Raw genomic sequence first — 17,594 nt, forward strand, 5'->3', positions numbered from 1 at the left:
CAAGAAATGTCCCATTTAACTACTTGTCTTACTCACAATCTAAGGGCCCCTCTTATCTGATTCTTCTGAGACCCCCCCACTAATGACATTTCTTTGTCTCATTGCAGAGTCTGGAGAGGAAAATGTGGCCCCTCCGTGTCGCCCTCCTGTTCCACCTGTCACTCTCCTTCCTCCACTTTTCACTCTCAGGTGAGAACTTGGGATTCCTACACTCACTGCCGGGGGGGAATAGTGGCCTGGGGCCAGTCAGTGGGTTATTGCTGGGGGGGGGTCACATTCATAGCCCTGTGTGTCCTGGGGGGAGTGTTGTTCCCAGTTATATAGAGGGTCTGTGCCACAGAGATTTCCTGTATATGGAATTATTATGGGAACAATCCCACAAGGGAAGAGACTCCGCTGATAAGAGACAGTTGTGTAGAAGTGGTGAGAGACAATGAGACACGTATGTAGGAGAGACACCAGGACACACACGGTGCTGCCACCAATCCCCTCCATGTTCCTCTTATTCCAGTCAAATTCCCAGTTCCTCCTCTCCAGCCTCAGTGTAAGGTGAGTGGCACAATATGGCTGCTCTCTATCTGGGGGGGGAGGTAAAAGGGAAGCAGTTAAAGGAGAATTCAACCCGTTACAAAAAAAAAAACCCCTCCCCACCTACCCTGGGTAGACCCCGTCACCCTACCTGCCCCCAGGGCGAATGCCCCTGATTGTTTACTCACCCCTCCATGCATATTCTTGCCTCTAAATTCACGGCAGCCATCTTGGAGTAAATTTCCGGTTTCCAAACCACAACGAATGCGTCGAAAGTCACGTAAATTCCAAAATCAGAATTTTCTGTAATTTTCATGCATTTCGGTGCATGTACATGTGCATAATCAGAATTGTTGGTAATTTTCGTGAATTTCGGTGCATTTACATGTGCAAAATCAGAATTTTCTGTAGTTTTCGTGACTTTCGGTGCACGTACATGCGCAAAATCTGAATTTTTGGTAATTTTTGTGAATTTCAGTGTAGGTACATGCGCAAAATCTGAATTTTTGTTAATTTTCTTGACTTTCGTTGCTCGTACATGCGCAAAATCTGAATTTATGGTACTGCGCTAAAAGTCATGAAAATGACAGAAAATACAGATTTCGGAATTTTCGTGACTTTCGGTGCATGCACACTGGTTCGGAAACCAGAAACGTACTCCAACTGCGCTTGCACCGAAAATGCCGTCAATACACGGATTACCGGACAAGACGAAGATGGCTGTTTTGAACTCCGAGGACACAATCTTCACGGAGGGGTGAGTAAAAAAATTATGGGCATTTGCCGGGGGGAGGGGGGTCTACCCAGGGTAGGTGGAGGGTTTTTTTTTTTATTACAGGTTGAATTCTCCTTTAAGCTACAGTCATTGATAAGTTACTAAGTTGACTAAGTCTGACTAACAACGATTTGATTGGTTGCTATGGGCAGCATCACTTTTATTGAAAATGTATCTTTTTAAATCAGCTCCATAATGTATTATTTTTACTAATGCAATAAAACAGCTGACAAGTGTTACTGACAGAATCAAAACCCAAATTGTCAGTTACCAACCCCCCCAGGAGCCAGCGCCATGCTCCCACAACTCTCCTGACATTTCCAGTAAATGAGAAACAGTTCCAGGAGAATATCGTCCAGCCACCATTAAAGTTCCAAATCACAATAACCAGATGATGTTGAAACAAGACACAAGACCATCAAGTTCAACCTTTATAAAACCTCCCCAAACACTACTGATCCAGAGGAAGGCAAAAAACCCACCTGAACCCTCTCCCATGTGATCCACAGGGGGATAAATTCCTTCCTGACTCCCAAGAGGCAATTGGATCCTCAGGGTAATAGAAGGGTGGGCAGTTCCTAGTGACTCAATAAAGTGCTAGTAATTGCCCCACCATTCAGTGAATTAGAATTTTGGCTATGAGCGGGGTCCTCTGTACAGACACACTGAGCTGTGATAAAATCCCCCTCACAAAGACCTGTGTGGGGAGAGAGTTGTCTTCTGTTCAGTGTGAGGGGCATTAGTCAGCAGTTATATTTATTAAAGGGGAAGAGAATCACCCCCACTCAGCTGTCTCCTCCCACCTGCTCCCAGAATGCAGAGCTGCTGCAATGCCATTGGTGCTGCCATGTTTGCTGGTTTCACTTTTGTTCCCAGGTTGAACATTAGTGATCATGTGATCAGTGGGATGGAAGCTTGGAACAGAAGTGACCCCTCCCATTATGGCCCCAGTTTCTGTGGGCACAATAACCCCCCAATGCTTTATCCCATAGACTCAGTCTCGTCGGCGGTACTGGGCTCCAGCGCTGAGCTGATCTGCCAGTTCACTCCAGTAGTCGATGCCAAGAACGTGGAGATCCGATGGTTCACTCGCTCATTCCGCCCCTACGTGCATCAGTATAAGAACGGGGAGGACAATTACAGGGAACAGATGGAGGAATTCCGGGGCAGGACAGAGTTCCTTAAACAGGACATCACCCAGGGGGTCGGAACCTTAATCATCAGTAACGTCACCCTGGGCGACGAGGGGCGATACAGTTGCTTCTATGAGTTTGACAATCGCCAGGGGGAGGTGCACGTGGAGCTGAAAGTCGCAGGTGAGTGGCCAACGGGACCAGCACCGTAATTAGGGCTCCATGGTCTGTTGCCTCGTCTCTAGGGCTGAGCCTGGCAAGGAATGGCTCATCCATATATAATAGGACAGGCCACCTCCAGAGCTCCATGTGACTAGTGAGCAGAAGCACATGTAAGTGGAAAGGTTGCTGAGTAGCCTGTGATTGTATTCTGGTGATAGTAGCCAAGGACCCATAGCCAAAGTGATTCAGTGGGCCAGAGAGCAGCCAGCACAATACTGGCCAAATACAATACTGATTCCTGGAGATTCCTCAGTAGCCTCGTTATTGGTATTTGGGCTGCCGAAACACAAATCAAAGGAGGGCGCTCCAATAAGCAATAATATAGCAAATGTCAGAGGTGCTGATAACCCAGGGATACCACCAACAAGTAACCCACAACTCAACATAGTGGGTTCACACACTCTAAATAATATACAGACCAAAGGTGGTAGAGAAAATTGACAAAAGCCAGTGTACCCGAAACATTGGGGGATTCTCATCCTTTGGTAAAGTGTATCTGTTCCTTGTGGTTTGTTTTTCTTCTTTTGCTTTGAAATTGGTGGTATGTACAGTGTATACTTGTTAGTACTATTTTGTATAAACTGTCTTCTACTAGATATTGATCTACTGCAAGATGCATATTTGATATCCATATATAAAAAGAAATTTACTCACACCTTTGGTCTGTATATTATTTAGAGTGTGTGAACCCACTATATGCAAATACTGCTTTCTGCAAACCCCAACAATCTCTGTTATCCACACTGAATATAATCTACATCCATTAGAATCTTTAAAGAGGAGAAACCACATAGAATGTCCCCCTCAGCTTATTCCCAGTATAGATCCTAATGCATTAGCCACTACCAGCCTCCTGCAGGGAAGAAATTCACTATAGAGCTTGAGGGACAGCATAGACAGTCATATAGAATAAGCAATAAGCATAGTGCTGGGTACTGGGTGGGAAGGCGAGTATTGGTTTGGGTAATGCTCCCCAATAGTGAGAATACACTCAAAGTGCATTTACCTCTCCTCAGAAACAACACAGCACCACAGTGGCATCCATTCACCAATGAGTTCACCTCCCACCTTGTTCACCTTCCATGGGTTCCAGTAGTATTGAACTCCTGTCTGGTTTGTGTCAAAATCATGCAAATGAAGTCATTTTAACTTTATAAAGAGTTGCTGCCCAGTATCTCAACTCCTCACATTGGGAAGAGTAACATACGGCAGAGCACCAGAAATGAAAAAAAACCTGAAAATCAGCAGAACAGAAATTGGCATAAAGAGAGCTCAGCAAAGAGAGGGAATTTAGTGGAGAGAAAGGGAAGGTAAAGAAAATGAAAGGGTCATAAGATAAAAGGTAATAGGGAGAGCAGGGCTATAGGGTGACAAATGCCCGGAGAGCACCGAGATCCATGAAAAGACATGGGGTAAAATAAAAGATGGGGTTGGGAGGAGCCAGATACAGAAGACAAGACCCAATACCAGAGCTTCAGGGAAAGGGTCAGGGCTAAAGAAGAACATACATAAATGATAAATTTGTCGAGTTCTGATTCTCTTTCAGCCATGGGCCTGAACCCTCTAATATCAATAGAAGATTACCAGCAAGGGGAAATAACCCTGAAGTGTGAGTCGAGCGGTTGGTATCCGGCGCCCGTGGCCACGTGGCTGGATGAGTCCGGGAACAACATGAAATCCTCGGTGGAGATAAATAATAATGAAAACACCGGCCTGTTCCACGTGAAAACTGCTCTGCTGATAGCGAGCGACTCCAAGGTCTCCTGTCACGTGCGCAACGACCTGCTCGGAACCGGAAAAGAATCCTCTGTCCAGTTTGCAAGTGAGTCTCAGCTGCTTCTTCACTTCTTGTGTCTGTCTGACTGCTGATTGGCCTAGAGCCCAGTCCATAAAGATGCCACCGGGTTGTATATAGGAAAAGCTAATGACCTGCTGGTAGACTTTCAGACTGTTGATCTAGGGGAGACCCTCACAGACTGGACTGGCCTAATGGATTGGGAAAGTATGTGGGTGTTGGGCCCCCCGTACCCTGTCTGACACAGGCATTAGGGGTAACTGACTGACTCCATGCAGATACTGCTGTGACTGGACTCAAACCTACAGAGATGTCAGATTATACAGAGGCAGTGCCCAATTAGAATAAACCAAAGCCTGTCTGTTGTGCCAACATGGGACTTGTATTCAGTTGTGTTATGTGAGGTAAGACTGTCGGGATTTACTGTATATCACACAAATAGGGTGCGGCTCACTTATTGGCACAAATGGATCAGTTGGAACAAAATCATTTCTGTACATTACAAGTTACTGTTTGTGCTCCCAGGTTCCTTTTACTGGAGAGTGGATCGCAGTGGCATCTCCCGCTTTATCATGATGGCTGCCAGTGTAGTGGTCATGGTCATTGTCATCGTCGTTACTCCCATAATAACCATCCGCTTCCAGAGAATAAGTGAGTATCCGGGTGTTCCCTCTAACCAATCACAGCTAAACTTTGTTTAATAATCAAGCCCAATCTCTTGGGCCGGACTGTGGTTCTGTGTATATACAGTGCATATAGACTGCTACCAGCAGAACTTGTGGGGAGTCCTTCATTAGAAGTGGGGATTTCATACTGTCACAACCCATCTGCGACAATAGAAAATAGGGCCCATCTACTCCATACCCAACCTTAAAGGGATTCAGTCATGGTTTATATGATGTAGTTTTTGTTTCTAAATTACTCGGCAAATAATTCCCTGTACAATATAAAATGTCATTCCTGAAGCAGCAAGTGTATTTAGTTGTAATATTGGTGTGTAGGTGCATCTCAGCTCATTTTGCCTGGTCATGTGATTTCAGAAAGAGCCAGCACTTTAGGGGGCAAATTCACTAAGATTCGTAGTTGCGCCAGGCGCAACTTCGCCGCACTTCGCCAGGCATAGTTTCGCCAGCGCTCCGCAAATTCACTAAAATCCGAAGTTGCGCACAGGGGTAGCGTAAGGTTGCGAAGTCGCGCTAGCGTTGATTTGCTTAGCGAAGTTACGCTAGCGATGGTTAATTTGCATACGGCGCCAAATTCAAATTTCAATGGAGGAATACGTAGAATCACTACACAAGCCTGGGAAACCTTCAAAACATCAAATAAAATGTTATTTTGCCCTACACATGTGCCCACTGTCTAGGTAAGTTGCCATGAGTCAGGAAATGTAGGGGGGAAGGAGGGGAGCCCCAAAAAAATTCTCCATCTTTTTCAGCCTATCAGCCATGATGTAGAAAACACGCCAGCGTTTTTTGGGACTTGAAAAAAATTTGAACTTTTTTTGAAGCAATCCCTATCTACTCTATTGCGCTTCACCAGGTCTGAGGTGGCGAAGGAAGTCTAGCGTAAAAGGTAGCGTTCAGTACACTGAGCAAGTTAGTGAATTTGCGTAGTTACGTCCGTAGCGAAAATTCGCCAGGCGTAAGGGTGCGAAGTAACACTAGCGAATCTACGCCAGCGTTCGTTAGTGAATTTGCGAAGTAACGAAAATGGCCAACGCTAGCAAATTGACGCTAGTTTTCGGTGCTTCGGCGCTTAGTGAATTTGCCCCTAGGAGAGAAATGCTTTCTGGCAGGCTGTTGTTTCTCCTACTCAATGTAACTCAATGTGTCTCAGTGGGACCTGGATTTTACTATTGAGTGTTGTTGTTAGATCTACCAGGCAGCTGTTATCTTGTGTTAGGGAGCTGCTATCTGGTTACCTTCCCATTGTTCTTTTGTTTGGCTGCTGGGGGGGAAAAGGGAGGGGGCGATATCACTTCAACTTGCAGTACAGCAGTAAAGAGTGACTGAAGTTTATCAGAGCACAAGTCACATGACTGGGGGCAGCTGGGAAACTGACAAAATGTCTAGCCCCATGTCAGATTTCAAAATTAAATATAAAAAAATCAGTTTGCTCTTTTGAGAAATGGATTTCAGTGCAGAATTCTGCTGGAGCAGCACTATTAACTGATGTGTTTTGAAAAAAAAAAAAAACATTTTTTCCCAAGACAGGATCCATTTAACATGACAAGAGTGATTGTTATTGGTCTCATCCCTCGGGATCAGGAAGTGGATCTTTAGTTGATGAATATTCTCTAAGCTTCACGTGATCTTTCCAGGGACATTTCTCACGTAATAGGAATGATCTTATCTCTTATAGTCACTCACTTCATCTCCCCTGTCTCTACAGACTCACATTTAATTGTATTATCCCTGGTAAAATGTCAGTAATAGTGATATAAGCGAATGTAACTTATTATTGCCTTGTGCCTCTACTGGACACTAACTATTATATTTCTTTTTATCAGAGAAACTTCAGTCTGAACTCGGTAAGTCACCCAATCAGATTCCAATCACATGAAAACAAGACGACATGGTGAACCAACAGGGGAATCATCTCCTGCGTATGATTGGCTCAATAACCTTTTCATCCCATTTCCCAAATCCTGATTAAATCATTTGAGTGATCCCTATGGACAGAATACAGACACTAACCTGGGGGTCTGGGCAGGTAATATCTCCCCTAATACTCACCTTTTCTATTCTTTTTTTCCAGGATCACTGAAATCTCAAGTGGGTAAGTTATGAATCTGCCCCATATAACACTGAATTACAATGTAATCCTCCTACCGCACACCTGTAGTTCACCAATCCTGCAACTGGTGGTGCGTTTCTTCCGTTGATCCGGACGGGTCCCTTAGCAACCAATGTGTATAAGAAACAGATCCGCACACACGCTGATTAATGCAGTTGGGGAGTATCCCCTTTTATTCAGCCACCAAACATCAATGTTTCGGGGGGGGGGAACACCCACCCTTCATCATCCTGACTGCATTAATCAGCGTGTGTGTGGATCCGTTTCTTATACACCATATAACACAGCCTTGCAGCCATTTATACTGATCCAATCATCACCTTCCTGCCCCCAGAGCTCCGTGTTATTATGTCTCTGGAAATAACACTGGTGCACATCATTGGCTTCAGATAAATAAAACTTTTTTTTAATAACTTTTTTAAATTGTCTTTTTTTTATACCAATTTTAAATAAATTCACATTTAGTACCCCATTTACCATGTTTCCCCCGTATTGACTCAGTACCCTGCTCACTGAGGCTTAAACCCCAGGGGTAACTGATAGATCCCAGTTTAGAGAGTCACTGAGTGGAGTTGCTACTGGGAAACATGTCAGGAGGAAACTAAAGGGATTCATATTCTACTTCCCATAAAACTCAACCATTGAATCACCATCATGGAGCTGAGCTGCAACAATCTCTATCTTCAGGGGGTGCAAAACTCACCAGTATGTGTTACTTGTTAGACTCTCCCAATAAACCTCTCTGAACCCCCCTCCTCTATATGTGCCCTGGCCTGATACCTGTATCACTGGCTCTAGTGGGGGTCCCACAGTGACTATCGGGGGCTTGAAGTAAGAAATAGATGTGGGGGAATGATTCAATCTCTGTACAAGTTTGTACTTTATAGTAAATTCAGATGAAACATAATAAACCTCAAGTGACTTTATGTCTCTCTGTATTTGCAGCAAAATTTTGGGAGCGAGTGGGTAAGTGTCTCATGTATTTGTATAATGTTGGTGTATTTATTGTGCAGCCAGTCATGTGACCTACACTGATCTATTCCCTGTGTCCATCCCATGTTCCTTTATGTGCCCAGCACGTGATGTGTCTGTAGGGATGTACTTGTATGTATAATTAGTCTGGGGGGCTGTACATTTACCCTATTGCTTTGTACCAGTAATGGTTTGGCCTCTACCTAAAAGCATTGGAGAAATAGGGAGCCTCTGCTTCTGATCACATGACAAACGTAGGACCAATAAGAGCTAGAGGGGTACTAGGGAGGTGTGGCTGAAAAGCTGCCCCCCCTGGAAAAGGTTGGAGCAGGCTCACACCCTCAACAACCCCAACGGATTGTAATCTGGTGCCCAGTAATGGAGGCTTTGGCAACCCCCTGGTAATACTTAGAACAAACATTAGGCTTTCGTTTTCAGGGAAATCCTTGCTTTAACTCTATGTGCCGAAGTGCAACTTTTCTTTTATCCGACATACGGAACCCGTGATACAAAAAATATATGTAGGGTCCTTAAAGGGCATGTAAAGTGTAAAATAGAATAAGGCTAGAAATTTTGTATTTTGTATACTAAACATAAACATGAACTTACTGCACCACAAGCCTAATCAAACAAATGATTTATGCTTTCAAAGTTGGCCACAGGGGGTCACCATCTTGTAACTTTGTTATACATCTTTGCAAGACCAAGACTGTGCACATGCTCAGTGTGATCTGAGCTGCTTAGGGATCGTCATAAACAAAGCTGCTTGAGTTCTGCATGGCTGGGAAGTAAGGCGGGGGCTCCCCCTGCTGTACATAAGTAGGATTGTTTCCCTGCAGAGCAGTTAGGGACCGTCTGACAATTCCTATCCACAGCAGTAAATGAAGGGAGAATTTCACTGCATACAGTCAGGTTTCTTATAAAAACGGTACATATTTTTTAATTAAAGTATATTGGAGATAGGTTTCTTTTTCATTAAAGAAAGTATAAATGGGATTTTATTTTTTTGCCTTTACATACCCTTTAATTGAAAGATTTGCATACATAATGTGTATAATGATTAAGACAGTACAAACAACCCACACCCCCCATATGTAAAAAATAAATAAAGACAATACGTGGGATAAAGATTTAGTCCATGGGAGTAAAAAGCAGGAGTCCATGTAAAAGCTTTGCAAAAGAGTCCAAGTAAATAATCATCCTTGAAAAAAATCCATATCCAGTAAGTGATATAAAAAAATATGTAAATAGCAGAAGCCACTAAAAAAAACCAAGTGAAACAAAGTAACAAGCAGCGAACGAGGAAATACAATGGCAATTCATGTATCAATATAGATAGGGAAATAGATACATCGTTTCTAACTCACCCTGCTTGTATAGGGAAGGGAGTAAGGAGTGGAACCTAGCCCTGGGTGATTATCTGAGAAGTTTTCTATCTGATTAGTGAAAAAGATCACCAAAGTAAACAAAACAAATGGTATTCTTCATTACGGCCCTTAGGACACCTGAATTGGAGTAACCAAATCCAGAAACACTCCCTCTGGAGTAATCGACACTTTTTGTCCTGCCACACGATGCCCTTGTGTGTAATAGTGTCATTTTTTTGTTTGGTCATTTCCTTTATTTTCTTTTTTACCCGTGGGGTTCAATGGTGTAGGTGGTGGTCGGCAGTTCCGTATAGTGGATTAATGTTCATTAAAGGGATACTGTCATGGGAAAAATTTCAGTGCAGAATTCTGCACTGAAAATCCATTTCAAACAGATTTTTTTTTATATTCAATTTTGAAATCTGACACGGGCTAGTCATATTGTCAGTTTCCCAGCTGCCCCTGGTCATGTGACTTGTGCCTGCACTTTAGCAGAGAAATGCTTTCTGGCAGGCTGCTGTTTTTCCTTCTCAATGTAACTGAATGTGTCTCAGTGGGACCTGGATTTTACTATTGAGTGTTGTTCTTAGATCTACCAAGCAGCTGTTATCTTGCTGTTATCTGGTTACCTTCCCATTGTTCTTTTGTTTGGCTGCTCGGGGGGAAAGGGAGGGGGGCTGATATCACTCCAACTTGCAGTAAAGAGTGACTGAAGTTTATCAGAGCACAAGTCACATGACTTGGGGCAGCTGGGAAATTGACAATATGTCTAGCCCAATGTCAGATTTCAAAATTAAAAATCAGTTTGCTCTTTTGAGAAATGGATTTCAGTGCAGAATTCTGCTGGAGCAGCACTATTAACTGATTCATTTTGAAAAAAATTTTTTTCCCATGACAGTATCCCTTTAAGTCTAACTTTTATGGGTCTAGATATTTGACTCACATATGACAACCCACATGAGCCAGTGTACACCACATCATTTGTGTCACACACATATAGGCAACGGGTAAGTACTGGGTCCATGGGTGTAACCATAAAACTGTATCAACATGTAAGTAGTGCTCTGATTGGTGCTCCTGTTACTCTTAGAGAACATGTATAACTCCAATAAACCATAGTCCAAATGGCTCTCAATGCTTCTGAGATGTGAATAAAATAACTGCACATTGTTGTTGTTCAGGTAAATTCAGGGCTCAATAGTCCCGTAACATCCAACCTGAATGATGCACAGTCTTAGCTCAGGGCTTTACTTATTCTCCTCATACCCAACCATAGAACCTTAGATAAAACAGTTCATATTGAAATCTTACTTGAACCCATTATGTTGAATTGTGTGTGGGAAGCAGATGTGATGGTTGTACTTCAATCAATGTCTCTCTCTCTCTCTCTCTCTCTCTCTCTCTCTCTCTCTCTCTCTCTCTCTCTCTCTCTCTCTCTCTCTCTCTGTCTCTCTGTCTCTCTGTCTCTCTCTCTCTCTCTCTCTGTCTCTCTCTCTCTCTCTGTCTGTATCTCTCTGTCTGTCTGTATCTGTCTGTCTGTCTCTGTGTCTGTCTCTGTCTGTGTCTGTCTCTCTCTGAGTCTCTCTCTGTGTCTCTCTCTGTTTCTGCGTCCGTCCGTCTCTATCTATCTCTGTCTGTCTCTCTCTCTGTCTCTCTCTATCAATCTGTCTGTATCTATCTATCCTCTCTCTCTCTCTCTGTCTGTCTCTGTCTGTATCTCTCTGTCCGTCTGTCTCTGTGTGTCTGTGTCTGTCTCTCTCTGTGTTTCTCTCTGTGTCTGCGTCCGTCCGTCTCTATCTATCTCTATCTCTGTCTGTCTGTCTGTCTCTCTCTCTGTCTCTCTTTCTCTGTCTCTCTCTCTATCAATCTGTCTCTATCAATCTGTTGTTGTTCAGGTAAATTCAGGGCCCAATAGTCCCGTAACATCCAACCTGAATGATGCACAGTCTTAGCTCAGGGCTTTACTTATTCTCCTCATACCCAACCATAGAACCTTAGATAAAACAGTTCATATTGAAATCTTACTTGAACCCATTATGTTGAATTGTGTGTGGGAAGCAGATGTGATGGTTGTGCTTCAATCAATGTCTCTCTCTCTCTCTCTCTCTCTCTCTCTCTCTCTCTCACTCCTTTCACTTCTCTCTCTCTCTCTCCTTTCACTTCCACTCCATGTTTAATGTTTTTCCACTGTCTATTCCATGTCACTTACAATATTATTTTATTCCCTTGTCAGACGGAGCCTGGTGTAAAGTGGGTAAGTAGCCAGGGGTTGATATTTACCAGCCCTTTGTATATTCTGTAGACTAAATGTTATAGATTTATAGGCTAAATGTGTCGCCTTTAGAAATAAATATATCAATTATACAAAGGGCAGCCGTACAGTTGGGCAAGAAATCTGGTGCAGAGTCACGGCAGGACCCCCAGTATCCACCTCCCTCATCTGTGACCCCCTGCTGAAGCCTGACCTGCCCCGGAACCCTAATCTGATTCATCTGATGAACTCTTGTCTTGTTGAGTTTCATGTACAACATCCCTTTCCACATCACCTGATCCCAAAACTTTTTATAGCTCTGCTCTGTATCAGGTACTCCCCCCCCCCCCCCCCACCACCAAATGTCCCTTTCTCTCTTAGGTCCCACCAACCCCCTGGCCCTCTAGGTGCTCCCTCACCTTTGGTAGTGGCTCCATTTTGCTTTTTGAGCTGTTTTATTTACTACAATCTGTCCTGTCTAACGGTTCCCTGCCCTCACAGCACAAATTGCTTACATTTGCCCCAAAACAAAACTTCATATGGTATTATAATAAATGGTGGTAGTTTTATGCTGACGGTTTGTCTTTAAAGTGAACCCAAATAAGCAGGGGTCATAGTCTAAGTAGTTAATCCATCATGAACTCATTTTTATGTTCCTTCTTTCTTCTCAGATACACGTTTGGGCCAAGTCGGTAAGTTCAGTCGCCTAAGTAAGTCGGTAAGTTCAGTACTGCTCCTCTAGGTTAGGATGGAAATAGTGACATAAATATTCATTTCAGGAATGAAAAATTTGTCTGAATGTGCTTAGTAGGGGGAGAGAAATATAGAATCAACTGGCACAGCTAGTTACAGAAGGAAAAAAAACCATAGCGAGGCGAGCAAAGCTAAATATGGGACAGTCGGTACACAATCATCTCATACCATTGGTCCCCAACCAGTGGCTCACAGTCAACATGTTGTTCACCAACCAACTAGAAGGTTGCTCCCAGTGGCCTCAAAGCAGGTGCTTATTTTTGAATTCCAGGCTTGGAGGTAAGTGTTGGTTGCAGAAAACCTAGGTGTACTGCCAAACAGAGCCTCTTGTAGGCTACCAGTCCACACAGAGGCTACAAAATTGACAATCACAGCCCATATTTGGCACATACAAGGACTGTTTCTGCTTATGTTGCTCCCAACTCTTTGTATAGTTGAATGTGGCTCATGGGTAAAAAAATTTGGGGAGTCCTGTCTCGTACCATAGAGAGGAGACAGAAGCTACAGATAGGTAGCCATCTCAGGAACAAGATCAGGACCCATAGAGAGGAGACTGAAGATACAGATAGGTAGCTATTGCAGGAACAGGATCATATACCACAAAGATGAGATTGAAGATACAGATAGGCCAGCCATTGCAAGAACTGGATCCGGTAGCATAGAGAGGAAACTGAAATAGAGATAGGGCAGCCATCGCAGGAACAGGATCTGGTACCACAGAGAAGAGATTGAAGATACAAATAGGGCAACCATCACAGGAACGGGATCTGGTACTAGAGAGGAAACTGAACTACAGAAAGGACAGCCATTGCAAGATCAGGTATCATAGAGAGGAGACTGAAGATAAGGCAGCTAAATCAGGAACAAAATAAGGTACCATAAAGAGGAAACTGAAGCTACAGATAGGACAGCCATCGCAGGATCAGATACCATAGAGAGGAGACTGAAGATACAGATAGGGCAGCCATCGCAGGAACAAGATATAGTACTATAGAGAGGAAACTGAACTACAGAAAGGACAGCCATTGCAAGATCAGGTATCATAGAGAGGAGACTGAAGATAAGGCAGCTAAATCAGGAACAAAATAAGGTACCATAAAGAGGAAACTGAAGCTACAGATAGGACAGCCATCGCAGGATCAGATACCATAGAGAGGAGACTGAAGATACAGATAGGGCAGCCATCGCAGGAACAAGATATAGTACTATAGAGAGGAAACTGAACTACAGAAAGGACAGCCATTGCAAGATCAGGTATCATAGAGAGGAGACTGAAGATACAGGTAAGGCAGACAATCCAGGAACAGAATTAGGTACCATAAAGAGAAAACTGAAGCTACAGGGCATCCATCACAGGATCAGGTACCATAGAGAGGAGACTGAAACTGCAGATAGACCAGGCAGTGCAAGGACAATGGCAGTATCAAGCCAGATTATTTACACGGTTAGAGGAAGATGCATTTCTGTAGAATAAATGTGTAATTTATAAGGAATCTGATGTATCTTTATTTTATATTTTTTTTAGGTGAGGACCGTAACAGAATAAGTAAGTTTCACCCATTGCTGGTGCACTTATTGCCTATCTGCCCCTCCATTTCTATTCCCTGGTGACTTGTATCTGAGTTTGTTTTATAGCCCAGTCTGTCCATGTGTCTCTGCCCCTCTCTGTCTGTACCTGTCTATCATCTGATAATATTATTCATAAGGACTTGTGTGAATATTTCCCATGTTCCTCTCTTTTCAGATATCATGAAGAATTGTCTATGTTCAAATAAAGGTAAAGTTGAAATGTTCACATTTCCTGCTATAAAACCTGACTTTGTTGTAATTAACATGGAGATTCCAGTTTTGGGGTTACATTGGGGGCTATTCATTAGTCAGTGAGGGAGGAGCAATAACTTCACAATGTTCTTCTGGTTTGTCGTTGCCCGGCAGCCAATGAGACGTTGTACAAGTGGCCTCTGCCATGTTTCCCGGGGCCCATGGGTGGTAGTTGGCCCTAAACTGCTAAACATAAATCTTATTAAATGGGACAGTCTAGTCAGAATATTGGCAGAACAGTCCCCAGATATCAAAGTGAGGAAAAGAAACATTTACCCCAAATCTTATCCCAATTAACAGGTGTGACTATCCACTCCCATAAGGGGCACATGGGCCTAAATATGTGAGGCTGCAGATTAGTGATGGTGAAACCCACGGAGCCCACTTACTACTTTGTCAGTTGATAACCGAGTCGTGTGAGTTGGGAGCGGACAGTTTAGGGTTGGGGGCAGGGCAGCTATTTGTCCATCCCCCCAGCATTGCTGCAGATAAAGGGAATGTATGAAGGGGGGCAGCAGGTTTATGTTCATAGAGCTGAAGGCTGAGGTTCCTTATAATAAATTCCTTCCCTCATAGTGTCGGTGACGCTCAACAGAGAGACGGCCCCCGCTGAGCTGCAGGTGGAAGAGGGCGGGAAGAGTGTTCTGAGACCGACCCCACTGGATCCCAAACCTGAGAACATGAAAGAAGGATTTGACACTTGTGTGATTGGGGCAGAGAGATTCACGACGGGCAAACACTGCTGGGAGGTGCAAATCAAGGACAGGTTTTGTAGCATTGGGGTGACACAAGGCCCCCAGCAGTCAGTGGTTGCTATGCAACTGTATGACCTGAGCCATAAGATCCAACTGGGCTTAGAGAGAGATCAGACTTACCGGCTCTACGTGCTGCTGGACTACGAGGAGGGGAGTGTGACGGTATTTAGGGCTGACACTTTAATGTATATCACTGAGAAGAAACAATTCACTGGCGACGTTTATCCCTTCTTTGAGGTGCTGAGTGACCAGCCAATTACTATGTGAGTTAGTCCAGAGTAGCAACTAGGGATGCGCCGAATCCAGGATTCCCTTTGGGATTCAGTCAGGATTCTGACTTCTTCAGCAGGATTCCGATTCAGCCGAATTCTTGTGCCTGTCCAAACCGAATCCTGATTTACATATGCAAATTAGGTGTGGAAGGGAAGGCACGTGACTTTGTCTCAAAACAAGGAGGCAAACATTTTTTCACATTTTCGTTTTCCCACGCCTAATTTGCATATGCAAATCAGGATTTGGTTTGGTATTCAGCTGAATCTTTCACAAAGTATTCAGGAATTTGACCGATTTCAAAATAGTGGATTTGGTGCGTCCCTAGTAGTAACCCATAGCAACCAATGAACAACATGCTGTAATCAACATGACTAAATTCTGATTGGTTACTTCTCTGATTTGACATTTACACGTGTTCTGTAATTGGTTTCAGTTCCATGTTTCTCAGAAATACACAGAACAACATGAGGGAGTAACTCACTGTGAGTAGAGAACATGCTTTCTCATTCCGTGGGAGCTGCCATACTGCATTGCTTTCCCTCCGCTGAGATATTTTCATTTATTTCTGTTTAACCACTAGGACTGTGTGTTGGTATTGTAGGCAAACAACATGGCAGCTCCAACTCACATAGGAAAAGAATGTTCGACATTCACAAAAGGCACGCGCTAATTATTAGATGGAGTGTATGATGTAAGACAGCCTGGTCGAATCATTTTGCAGTCTTTTCACAGACTGGTGATGATGTCACACATCATGGCTGCTGTCTGCAATTTATTTGCAAACATTTATTTCGCTTTAACTATTTGTTACATGTGAACTTGCTGCTGAAGTTTTGGGCTTCTTCTTGCAGGATCCTGTGTGGGTATTAATGCTGTATGTCGGGGTGATGCTGCGGGTTGTTCACCTTTAAATTAACTTTCAGTATGATATAGAGAGGGATATTCTGAGTCAATTTGCAATTGGTTTTTATTTTTTATTATTTGTAGTTTTTGACTTATTTAGCTTTTTATTCAGCAGCTTTGCAGTTTCAGTGACCTGGTTGCTAGGGTGCAAATTCCCCTAGCAACCATAAATTGATTTGATCAAGAGACTGGAATATAAAAAGGAGAGAGTCTGAATAGAATGATAAGTAATAAAAAGTAGCAATAACAATACATTTGTAGCTTTACAGAGCATTTGTTTTTTAGATGGGGTCAGTGACCCCCATTTGAAATCTGTAAAGAGTCAGAAAAAGGCAGATAATTAAAACAAATCTGGTTGCTAGGGTCCAAATTCCCCTAGCAACCATAAATTGATTTGATCAAGAGACTGGAATATAAAAAGGAGAGAGTCTGAATAGAATAAGTAATAAAAAGTAGCAATAACAATACATGATTTAGCTTTACAGAGCATTTGTTTTTTTAGATGGGGTCATGGGGTCAGTGACCCCCATTTGAAATCTGTAAAGAGTCAGAAAAAGGCAGATAATTAAAACAAATCTGGTTGCTAGGGTGCAAATTCCCCTAGCAACCATAAATTGATTTGATCAAGAGACTGGAATATAAAAAGGAGAGAGTCTGAATAGAATGATAAGTAATAAAAAGTAGCAATAACAATACATGATTTAGCTTTACAGAGCATTTGTTTTTTTAGATGGGGTCATGGGGTCAGTGACCCCCATTTGAAATCTGTAAAGAGTCAGAAAAAGGCAGATAATTAAAACAAATCTGGTTGCTAGGGTGCAAATTCCCCTAGCAACCATAAATTGATTTGATCAAGAGGCTGGAATATAAAAAGGAGAGGCCTGAATAGAATGATAAGTAATAAAAAGTAGCAATAACAATACATTTGTAGCTTTACAGAGCATTTGTTTTTTAGATGGGGTCAGTGACCCCCATTTGAAATCTGTAAAGAGTCAGAAAAAGGCAGATAATTAAAACAAATCTGGTTACTAGGGTCCAAATTCCCCTAGCAACCATAAATTGATTTGATCAAGAGACTGGAATATAAAAAGGAGAGAGTCTGAATAGAATAAGTAATAAAAAGTAGCAATAACAATACATGATTTAGCTTTACAGAGCATTTGTTTTTTTAGATGGGGTCATGGGGTCAGTGACCCCCATTTGAAATCTGTAAAGAGTCAGAAAAAGGCAGATAATTAAAACAAATCTGG

At 42.9% G+C, this 17,594-nt stretch overlaps 2 protein-coding genes across 2 annotated transcripts in view; both read left to right on the forward strand.

Annotated features, from left to right (window-relative positions):
* LOC121395196 (zinc finger protein OZF-like) overlaps window positions 1-17,594 on the forward strand; it is a 461,594-nt gene that overhangs the window by 340,983 nt on the left and 103,017 nt on the right.
* Window positions 106-16,915, forward strand: btn2a1.S (butyrophilin subfamily 2 member A1 S homeolog; the record flags this gene model as incomplete). Its single annotated transcript, NM_001094508.1, is given in 12 exon segments — window positions 106-189; window positions 2,296-2,619; window positions 4,205-4,480; window positions 4,979-5,104; window positions 6,963-6,983; window positions 7,211-7,231; window positions 8,195-8,215; window positions 11,822-11,842; window positions 12,511-12,531; window positions 14,118-14,138; window positions 14,337-14,369; window positions 14,990-16,915. Coding segments are annotated over 12 exon segments (1,398 nt in total). The 3' UTR covers window positions 15,436-16,915.

This window comes from Xenopus laevis, chromosome 6S (genome assembly GCF_017654675.1).
Source record: "Xenopus laevis strain J_2021 chromosome 6S, Xenopus_laevis_v10.1, whole genome shotgun sequence".
Classification (NCBI taxonomy): Eukaryota; Metazoa; Chordata; class Amphibia; order Anura; family Pipidae; genus Xenopus; species Xenopus laevis.